The sequence below is a fragment of the Rhinolophus ferrumequinum genome, chromosome 11, assembly GCF_004115265.2.
Source record: "Rhinolophus ferrumequinum isolate MPI-CBG mRhiFer1 chromosome 11, mRhiFer1_v1.p, whole genome shotgun sequence".
In the NCBI taxonomy this organism is placed as follows: domain Eukaryota; kingdom Metazoa; phylum Chordata; class Mammalia; order Chiroptera; family Rhinolophidae; genus Rhinolophus; species Rhinolophus ferrumequinum.
The window spans coordinates 45,684,554-45,696,416 of NC_046294.1; the positions used below are offsets into that span (position 1 = coordinate 45,684,554).

The 11,863-nt window shown below is 38.8% G+C and overlaps 1 protein-coding gene across 1 annotated transcript; it reads left to right on the plus strand.

The window, feature by feature from the left end:
- The first annotated feature begins 6,553 nt into the window (after nucleotides 1–6,553).
- LOC117029698 (olfactory receptor 56A4) lies at nucleotides 6,554–7,507 on the plus strand. The gene has a single exon (XM_033118904.1). It carries the CDS (start codon nucleotides 6,554–6,556, stop codon nucleotides 7,505–7,507), a length of 954 nt encoding a protein of 317 aa, XP_032974795.1.
- Nucleotides 7,508–11,863: the final 4,356 nt, after the last annotated feature.

Genomic DNA, 11,863 nt, shown 5'->3' on the forward strand with positions numbered 1-11,863 from the left:
GAGGTAAAAAGGATCAGATCCACCTTTGAAATTGTTAATAAAAATCAAATCATTTTTGAGCTGGAAAGGAAATTTCACTTTTAATCGTGGAATGAGTTCCGCTTCTCCTTTTTCTTAATATCTCAGAGAACAATAGAAACATTTCTCTGTGAATCTTTGTTCCCTGTTTCTTCTACTCCTTCTCCTGGATTCTGTGGTTACTTGGGAATTTTAGCTGATTGAATTCTTAACCGAGGTCTTGCTAAGCCTTAGCCAAATGGAGCTGGATTAGAGTTGGAGTTTTTGCCCACTAAAGAAAAAAACTTTACACAATGTCTTCAAAAACGATCTGTCTGTCCTCTGATTTGCAAAGGACATAGATACCTGTCCTGTCTCCTTTGTCAGCCTGACAGAGTCCTACATGACTTCTGCTGTAAAGGGCTGATTGGTCAAAATACTGAAGTTTACCTCAGAACTTTGGCTGTTGGGATTGTGTGCTTTATCTTGAACATTCCTGACTCTCTTCTTTGTTATGTGTGGACAGACATGCCATCCTTTGGCTCCTCAGATCCTTCCAGAACTTGTTAAGATTTTTATTTATACAACCTCTCCTTATTACCACCCCAGTTGTTTCATCCTTTGAGGCTATCCGATTTCTAGTGTCACTTTTCCTGTAAAAGTATCTCCAGCTTTCCATCTCGTATAATCGAGGCTAGAAAGACAGGCTCTGACATACCAATCATGAAACAGCAATCTGCTTTTTACCACACCACACTTTCTGCAGCTTTTTTAGTAAATTATGTAATTGATTTATGGCCACATAGTGTACAGATATTTAACTTCTTTGCAAACCCTGCCCAGGGCAGTAGAAAGGAATATTACTCCCAGTTTACCTGTAAGATAATTGCAGAAAGATATACAGCCCACAACGCTGTAATACATATTTTCTTCAGATCCCATGGAGTCATTGCTCTAGTCCAATTTGCCTTCTTCAGGCAGAAGAGCTCCTGCAACTTCTCTCAGAACCAGCTCTGACTTGGCACTTCATCTGAGAAAAGTTGCTAAGCTATTATTCTCTGCTTTTGAAGTGTTCTCAGTAGCATAGAGTGATGGTATTATTCATTGAAGTCATCACCTTTATCTACCTGTGTCCTGTCCATCAAAATTTTCCCTTTCTTTGATTAATTTTTCCTCCTATTGTGGGGGAGGGGAAGAACCTTTCCTCTACCTTCAAGATTCTTCTGGCTGGTCTAATAATCAAATAGACATGAAACAGATTAGTAAGAGAAAATAACCAAGTTTAAAACATACATATGTTTGAGAAACCCACATACACGAGAGAGTCAGAGACCCCACATAGACGAGAGGTTCAGAAATAGAAAGGGAACATTGGTATATAAGACATCCTGAGCCATGGATGAAGTAATGCACCTCTGGGACTTCCAAGTGTCATTGTAGGGTGATAAGAAGAACAGACATTTAGTAAATAGAAATTTGCCCTGCCCTATAGGTCGAAAGAAGCTATCTCATAATCTCTTATTATGGGCAAGGCCCCTCATTCAAGTTCCTCCAGTCAAGGGAAGGGCAGAAGTTTCTCTTGACTGAAGCTAAAGTTGCTTGTAGCTCAAAACAATCCACATATCACAGATGGACATCTTGGGGTGTCTCATTCTCATCCCCCACACTAATTTAGACTCTTGCTGAGTGAGGGTCTCTGGTTCTGGTGCACTGACAGTACATAAACCAGGCAGTAGCAGCAAGTTCTTTGAATCTCCCCTTTCCTTCATGAAGAGGTGGCAGCGTTGGAAGAATAAAGTATAACAGAATTATCTCTATCCCTAAGTATTACTTATGGTCAGTACTAGGTTGGCCAGATGGAATGAAGCTGATATTCAACCCAAGGTTCTCTTCAGAAGACATAGAGACGTTTAAAGCAACAGAAGTGTATCTTGCCCAGCTCTATCCCTTCATCTGAAACACAATTGCAGTCCTAATCCTGTAACTCAGACCTGGTGAGGTGGCAAAGATGGAGGACTGTGTCTTAGCATCCTCTCTAGTTCCCTCACTTCTATTTCTGGTACCTGGAAGCATTCTAAGGCATTTCTCCTTTACTACCACATATATGCAGATGGCACCTTTACTTACCCAGTGAGTGAGTCAAACTTTCACACTCTTATCATGCCCTATCATTAATAATACATTTTTCACAAAACAAACTGCTGCAGAGAAAAACCACAAACCCAAAATGGCATCATTTATACTAAAGCCCATGATACCAAACTTAGATTTAATACCTAACCTAATTAGTAGCTCAATCTCTCCCAGAAATATAATCTTAATCAGCTAGTCTGGAATTTTCTGGTCAACACCAATGAGGCATCTCCATCCTCCATAGAAAGAAGAGGCAGTCTGCATGATAAAAAGCCCTTGCTGTTCCCTTTCTCCCAAAAGAATAGGTCTTGGTCTAAAAATAATCCTATCTTTTCTTTTGTTAATAGCTCCCTTGCTCCACGCTTCTTGCTATAAAAACCTTCCATTTTGTACCGGCCCTCAGAGCTCTTCTATTAGGTTGGTGCAAAAATAATTGCGGTTTTTGCAATTATTTTTAACCTTTAAACCACAATTACTTTTGCACCAACCTGAGAGTTGCTGGATGGGATGCTGCCTGATTAATCAATTGCTTAATAAAGCCAATTAGATCATTACATTTACTTGGTTTAATTTTATTCTTTAACAAAACAAACAAAACAAAACAAAAGCAAACTCATAGATACAGAAAACAGATCAAACAGATCGGTAGTTACCACCGGGGAAAGGGATTAGGGGGAGGGTGAAATGGTTAAAGGGGATCATTTGTATGGTGATGAATGATAATTAGACTTATGGTGGTGAACATTCTGTAGTGTATACAAATATTGACTTATAATGTTGTATACCTGAAATATATATATTCTTGTGTACCAATTTTACCACAATAAAAAAGTAAAAGTTTCACTTATCCATTTCTATTTCCAATTAAACCACTGCACTGTGGGTAATAAGGGAAAATTATATGTCCATAACATGTTATACTTCATAGCCCATTTTTTTGTACACTCGCCATAATGAAATAACCCGTTTTAGGATAATATTAAATCCTCACTAACACATAAATTTTCTAATTGCACACCTAATGTCTGAAATAAGTTTCTCTCTGTCCTAAGCCTAGAAATATTTGTTTTTCAAACGTATATGCTCTTTATGTGACCCTTACCCCCCATGTCTTCCTGGTTTCCTCTGTTCACCACTACTTTCTACCTGTTCACCATGACTCCCATGTTGAATTTTATCTTCTGTGTTTTCTTCCCTGCCTCTCCCCACACACAATGGGCCTGATTAGGTTCAGATGCCTAAAGTAATCTTAGCCCCTGTGGGCTGTGGGGAGGGAAGGGACAGAAAGGAGCTTAGGGCCATGAAAATTTAGCCTCTGGAGCCTATGAGGGGCTGGTCCAGATGGTGCAGCAAGCAGTCATAAGTAGCAGTACAGTACAGCCTCCTCAAGCTGGTAGGTCTAGATTGGAGCCAGGAAAGTCCTGACAATGGGAATGACGAGGCATGTATCCAATACAAGCTGGAAGAAGAAATTCTGCTTGTAGGACTATGACATGTCTGGTACTTCGGAATCAGAGTCTTCTAATTTCCCCAAATCTGGTGGGTCACTGTTTTCATATGGGAACAAAGTTTTTCTAGTGTAAGCTGTATACTACCTATTTATAAAAACTAAGATTTTCAGGGTGAGTGTTCTTGAATTAAATCTATACCTTCATTGTTGCCTATGGCAACAAGAGACCAGGAATTTATATTGTTAACTATAATTCTTAACTGAAAAAATTTAGCCCCACCTAAAGAAGACTGCCCTAGATGTAGTGCCAGATGAGATAGGACCTTAATCCCAGCTGCCTTGATTACTTACTTACTCCCTCCTGGCCTTTCCTCTCTTCCTGCCTTGTCTCCCAGTGCTCCCTTCTGCTTTTCTGGCTGGGACAGAATAGCTTTACTATTGCTCAAGCCACCATGCTCCCCAGAAGACTCCGGATTGCGTGTGGAGTCAATTCTTTATTTCTGGTTCATTGATCCAGAAAAAAGAACACCATAACCAATTGGAAACAAAGCGGATGAGTTCATAGATATAGACTTCCTTCTTTAAGGTAACTGGGCTCTGGCCATAGGAAAGCTTGTATGGTCTGACTAACGGGATAGGTTTTAGGTTTTATCTGGATTTATGTCAGAAACTATAATTGTTTTCTGATTCTGATTCTACCTCTGTTTTTTTTGTTGTTTGTTTTTTTAAATGTTTGTTATTAAACATTTAAAGTGTTTAATTCCATTACATTCACAATGTTGTACACCTATCATTTCTAATTATACAAATTTTCATCACCCTCAAAAGAAACCCTGTACCCATTTGAACCTCAGATCTTTTGCCACCCTTTGTTAACATAACCTAGTTCCACTTGCCAAATATATATTATGTGAAAGAATAGTGTTCCTCTGACCACATTTGGAGATATCTGGACATTTTGGCACTCTTTACTAATTAGTGACATTGATTCTAAAATAAATAAATAACTCCACTGGCTAAAGGGAGGAGTGGGGAGAGGAGTGGTATCTAGCATGAGTCAAGGAGGTTGAGGTTGCTGGAAAGTCTCAGGCTCTGGTAGAGGCATCTGTGTTACCTAAACTGGGGACTCTGGAAGTGTTGATTATCTCTATCCTTAATGAGGTATTCCCATCCTGAATTTGAAAGATCGCTTTACTAAGAAATCTCTAAAGAAAACTTGATGGAGAATATTGAAAAAGGAAATACAAACTGTAATTTTGAGCTGACCCAGAAATAGAACTAAATGAAAGGAGTTCCTCTATATAACCCAAGAATCGTAGATGCCATGTGGCTAACACCAAGAGCAAACTCATATGTTAAGCAAAATAAAAAGAGGCATGTTTAGTTTTCCAAAACTAGACCTGTGCTGTCCGATATAGTAGCCAGTAGCTACATTTTGCTAGTCAGAATTGAGATGTGTTGTGATTGTAAAATACACACTTGATTATGAAGACTCAGGTACAAAAACAAAAACAAAATACGCAAAATTGCTCTTTAACAGTATTTTACGTTGACTACACGTGAAAGTTATAATATTTTGGATATGTTGAGTAAAACAACATATATTATTAAAATTAATTTTGCATGTTTCCTTTTAATTTTTAGGGTGGCTCCTAGAAATTAACAATGTCATATCTGGCTTTCATTGTATTTCTATTGGAAGTGCTACTACAGATTATATGGAAAGTGACAATTATATTAGGCAAAACAGAAGGGCAAATTTGTTTCTTCCAACTTCCAAATCCACCTTTAAATATTCCCACTTACTTCTTGCCTTTGAGGAACAGGCATTTGCTCTCTCAGAAAAGAAAGGGAGGCTGACTCCAGGAGGGTCCAACAATCTTTAAGACCTCTACCATTGTTGACCAAAAATGGCTGAGGTTGGACTTCCTCAGAGCCAACCTGTTTCAGGTTCTACTATTGAAAACAAATAGTGTCACTGGGGTAGATCAATTAATGTTATGAGACAGGCTTTAGCATGGCAACCTTATAAAAGGTTATCTCATAAGTGTCTTGAATTTGTTTGTAACTACTTATAGTGTACCAAGCCAGGAACCCATGAGAACCTGTTTAGTCTGTATTTGGGACTGATGGAGAATCCACATGGAATCAGATGAAGACAACAGGTGCTCACATCCCTCACTCTTGGAATAGTACTGTTGCACCAAATTCGCTGACTCCTGAAATTTCTTGTTCTGAACTGCTTGCCTAAGATATTAGGAAACCTTTTCATATCTTCTCTAAGGTGCTATTTCCTGCACAAATGACACTCATAACTCTAATGAAGTCTTCAGATATTTTCTGGTGGTGTTCTTCTGTCTAATTTCTCCTTTGCCTGTGATGTTCTCTCCTGGAGGAAGGAAGGGGCAGGCATTTGTTTGAAGCCTATGGCTGATCTGCTGTAGTAGCATACTCTGCATAAGTGTTTTTGTTTATAGAGACAGAAAAGGTAGTAAGAGCTGCAATTCAGACTTCATAGTTGCACATCATGGCGTCACTGCTGTGATTTTAGTAAAATGATTTTACTTACATTTGCCTTTGTTTCCTCACATGTAAAAGTGGAATAACAATGGTAGTATCTCATAAAAAGGATGATCATGTAATTCATCAACCAAGTTGGGAAACTTATATTAAGAGTGAAAAGGGGCATTAATGGGAATTATGCCAGGCAAATAAGAAATATGGTCATCTTACTATCTTCTACTTTTAGGAATTTTAACAGAATGGATGGCTTTATATTTATCAAGTACTTAGAATAGTACCAGACACTTAACTATTATTATTTATCAATGGTTCTTTGAAAAATGAGTTAATTCTCCATGGGTATTTATTATGTCTGGGTGGATTTCTTTTTGTCTTACAATTTATTTTGTCTTACCGTTCAGAAAACATTCCAGGATTTCTGAAGTGTCAGTTGTGATCAGAATACTTTACATGGCATTGCCAAGCAATTACTCCACTGCTCCAGTCTCTGAATTCCTCCTCATCTGCTTCCCTAACTACCAGAGTTGGCAGCACTGGTTGTCGCTGCCCCTCAGCTTCCTCTTCCTCGTGGCCATGGGAGCCAACGCCACCATCCTGATCACCATCTGGCTGGAGGCTTCTCTGCACCAGCCCATGTACTACCTTCTCAGCCTCCTCTCTCTGCTGGACATGGTGCTCTGCCTCACCGTCATCCCCAAGGTCCTGGCCATCTTCTGGTTTGACAATAAATCCATCAGTTTTCCTGGCTGCTTCGTCCAGATGTTCATCATGAACAGTTTCCTGACCATGGAGTCCTGCACATTCATGGTCATGGCCTATGACCGCTATGTGGCCATCTGCCACCCATTACGATACTCATCCATCATCACTGACCAATTTGTGGCTAGGGCTGCCCTCTTTGTTGTGGCCCGAAATGCCCTCTTTTCTCTTCCTGTTCCAATCCTTTCTGCCAGACTCAGATACTGTGCAGAGACCATCATCAAGAACTGCATCTGCACTAACGTGTCTGTGTCCAAACTCTCCTGTGATGACATCACCTTCAACCGGCTCTACCAGTTTGTGGCAGGTTGGACCCTACTGGGCTCTGACCTCATCCTTATTGTTCTCTCCTACTCCTTTATCCTGAAAGCTGTGCTGAGGATCAAGGCTGAGGGTGCTGCGGCCAAGGCCCTGAGCACATGTGGTTCCCACTTCATCCTCATCCTCTTCTTCAGCACAGTCCTGCTGGTTCTGGTCATCACTAACCTGGCCAGGAAGAGAATCTCCCCAGATGTCCCCATCCTGCTTAACATCCTGCACCACCTCATCCCTCCAGCTCTGAACCCCATTGTTTATGGTGTGAGAACCAAGGAGATCAAGCAGGGAATGCAGAAACTGCTGAGGAGGTTGTTAGAGGTAAAATAAGTGAGATCTGACGTAGGGAACAAAAATTGATAATGGGGAATGATTTTCATGATGCATAGAAAATTTAAATAGTTACTGCAGAAATAAGTTTGGATTTTTCTTCAGTGTTTCAGTTGATTATGGAGATATTCACATCTTGTTCCTGTTTTTTACTGCGTAGACAGCAAGTTTTTTGTATTCTGGAGTCACCTGGACGTTTCTCCTGACCTCATCTATGTGAAAGGATTTATCAAACCATAATTATATTAGCTTAATTATAGTGAGATTGTTTTTCAAATAAAGAATAAATGGCAGTCCAACCACTTTCAATGTCTCTTAATTTTCTCTATTGCTTAATACTTAGGTATGTATAATAGACAGGTTCTACCTGTCACAGCTGAAGCTCGTTTTGTGACATGAGTGGGTCTCTTGTGGAGATACAGAAGTTGGCTTCAGAACTTTGATTCTAATTGTTGAGTGAGTGACATGTGCCATCCTCTGCCTCCTCTAGACCTGTGAGATCTTGTTAATATATTTATCTAATGAGACTTCTGTATAGTATGAATTTCCTGTAGTTCTTTCCTTTTTTTAAAATGAATTTTTAAAGACTTTAAGGCAACTCAGTTGTATGTGTGTCTGATTTGTTTTAGGTGTCTGTGTGTGTGTGTGTGTGTGTGTGTGTGTGTGTGTGTGTGTGTGTGTTTCAGATGTGCTTTACCAGCTTCTGACTTATCTGATCCTACCTGACTTTTCCATCAGATTTCAGGCACTATCTGCATCCCCACTCTCTCCTGCTTATCTTAGATGTACTAAAATTGGCTTTCTCATCTTACTTTCATTCCTGCTGTGTCAATCCTTATATCCTGTGCAGGTGCCAACATAGCTTCATATAGGATCCAGGCTTTTGAATTATTGGGTTATTTGAACAAGGATAAGTGTGTTTTACTCTTTGCATTTCCCTGCCTAACCATGCTCTGAAAATGGTGGGCACTCAGATATTAGCCAATATTTCCTGGGATTGATTTACATTGGTAACTAGGTCCCTTTTTTGGATAATGAGAGCTTCTTTTCTAAGAGTCATTTGAGAATGTCTTCTAATATAGCTGGTCTATGATGAAGCTAGCCATTCTTGGGGGACTTATAAAATAGCTTATCATTTGTATAGTATTGTCTTTTATCAAAATAACAGCTCTTCTCTATTCTTTCTCCTATGTTTTACAACTCCAAAGACTGATCCTAACCTAAATACAAAGTTCTCAAACACTCTTCTATTCACCCATCATTCCAGTATCTTCTAGTTCATTATTTTCAGATTATGTCTTCCAATATATTTTAATAAAGTCTATGCTCAAATATCTTCTTCCACATAGAAAACCAACGCCATTGTCTTTATTTGACAAATAGTACCAGGCACTTAACTATTATTATTTATCAATGGTTCTTTGGAAAATGAGTTAATTCTACATGGGTATTTATTATGTCTGGATGGATTTATTTTTGTCTTACAATTCATTTTGCCTTACCATTTAGAAAACATTCCAGGATTTCTGAAGTGTCAGTTGTGATCAGAATACTTTACATGGCATTGCCATTCTAGAAGTTTAAATTTAAACTCTACCTACTCCACAATGGACCCAATGGATTAATCTACCATGTGTATATCTCCCTCTGATACTAGATTATAAATTCCTCTGAGTCTGGTGCAGAGTTTTATTTGTCCTCTTAACTTTATATAGTTTAGAGCTGCTAATATAATTCTTTACATATGGTAGTTTTCTTTTCTGTTGTTGTTGAATAAAAGTGAATAACTCATACGTGCACATCTTGTTTCTTATTTCCCCTGAAATCTTCTTGGGGAAAGGATCATGTATCTGCAGGGAGCCTATGGGAATAGGATCCCCAAACTGACTCCCCATGTTTCAGCCACAAGGGAATGGCTTTTATAGGGACAACGTCATCATAAAATCATCCAGGGGCTAAAGCCACAAGTAGAAGGCCAGTGAGAAGTTGAGGAGTCACATATTTGCAGCTGAATGGTCAAACTGCTGTCTGGAGCCAACTTTCTATGTTATGTTTTTGGGAACAGTACATTGGAAAGTCAAGCATGTTCATTACCCAGAGTCAGTTCTTCCATCACCATATATTTGGCCCCTTTTCCCTCTTCTACCACTCTCCCCTTACACAATGCAATATATAGATGATGTATTCTAGAAATGTACATTTGAAACCTATATAATTTTACTAACCAATGTCACACCAATCAATTTAATATAAAAAAGCCAAGCATAAGTGACACTTTGAGTTTGGCCTTGACTTGATTCTTTGTTTATGTTAGAGAATGTTATTGCACCTTCGGATGTTAGTTTGTGAAGACCATGAAGACCACTGATGTCAGAATAGCATGAGCCCATCAGAGTGTGTGTCAGCTGAGCTCACGGAAGGGCAGCTCAGGTCTATCTCTGGCAGGAAGGCTGACCAAAGAGTATTACTTCTTTGATTAATAGAGGCATATTGTAACTGTCTGAATATGTGCCAACTGCCATAAAGAAAAATGAAGGATAACTTTTCCTTGACATTTTTCCCTCTGAGGAGAGATGGTTAAGAGCTACGGATCCAAGCAGAGTAACAAAACCATGAAAAAAGAACCTACAGAATTCTCAGAGAGTCCATGGGAGGAAGATAACTTTCAAATTGGGAGACCAGAGATTGGCCAGAATTGTGCCAATTAAATAACTACAGATTATGGGAGAAGCAACCAACTTAATGTGTGAAGCTGAGCAGAGCTGTGGCTAGGGCTGGCTGAACTGAGGCAACAGTCTTGGATTAGGGTTAGTCTGAATCAGTGGTTAGGTGAATTATCATAGTTGGGTGCAGCTCTCTCATTCTCGAAGTATTGTTCCTGGAAAAGCAACATTAGCATTACCTGTGAATCTGTTAGAAAGGCAAATTCTTGGGCATCCCCCTAGACTTACAAAATTAGTAACTAAGGGTTGGGTTCAGCAATCTATGTTTCAGCAAGAGTTCTACATGATTTGACACATACTCCTATTTGAGACCCACCAGTCTACATAAAAGAAAATCCTAATAAGCAGCCCATACTATATATTCTAGGAAAAAAAAACACACACACACATTAAACCTTGATTGGGAGATTTTTTTGTGCCCAAGGGTGCCCCAACATCATGTCCAAATATCCATCTGCCAGAGATGATCATTCCTCTGCTTCAAAGGAGAGCACAGCAGGAACTGGCAACTTCTTCACAAGCAAGAACCTGGACAATTGAGAAGATATTCAAAGAGAACTGATACTCTTTGATTTCTTCTCATGTCCATGTAGCATCATATCCTGGGCATGTTTAAATATTTCTTCAATTATTCTTAGAAGTCTTATCTTAAAACCCTCATTTCCATTTCCTCCCTCCTTTTCCAGGGAAATGCAGAGTGGCTTTCTTTTTCTTTTTTTAAGCAGTTACTTACCAAATACATATGCAAATAAGATGCAGCACAGCTATCTTTTGTGTTTATTGTTCTAATCACTAGGTTGCTTTCTTTTTTCTTACCAGTAAATTATTTTTTAATCTGATGCTGCTTTGTTCAGCTTTTTACTGACTGTTAAGCAAGAATGCTGGTTTATAGTAGAGCAAGATATGGAGATGCTAAATTAAATTACTTAAGGGCATCATGATACTTTCAACAATCTGTCAGTTTTGTTTTTTTATGGGACCACCATCATATGTGGTACATAACTGTAGTTTATTTCACTGAGGTGAGAAAAGAGATGGGAAAGTAAAATTTTGTCTACTTCACTTATGTTAATTTTTATATACTTCACCTATTTGGGATGATCTGTAAGCAAAACTGGGCAAATTCCCCTTCTTCTCTCCCCATCTCATTTTCATCCTGACTCAGAAGTATGACAATTCTCTCCCAAATGGTAGTATACATGGAGCTACAATCCCCTACTGAAATCTTCACTTTACTTCTTTAGAATTTATTGACAAACCATATGAAATGATTACTGTTCTGTGGTATTTCACCTACTTAAACTTTTGATATTTGAAATTCTCTAGGAGTAGAGTTTCGTATACATTTCGTTAACACTGAATTTACTGGAAAAATGCATGCCCAGGAATTAGAAAACCAGACTACTAATCTTTTTTTTAAATTAAAGTTTATTAGGGTGACAATTATTAGTAAAGTTACATAGATTTCAGGTATACAATTCTGCATCACATCATCTATAAATCCCATTGTGTGTTCACCACTCAGAGTCAGTTCTCCTTCCATCACCATATATTTGACACCCTTTACCCTCATCTACCACCCCCTCCCCCCTTACCCTCTGGTAACCACTAAACTATTGTCCGTGTCTATGAG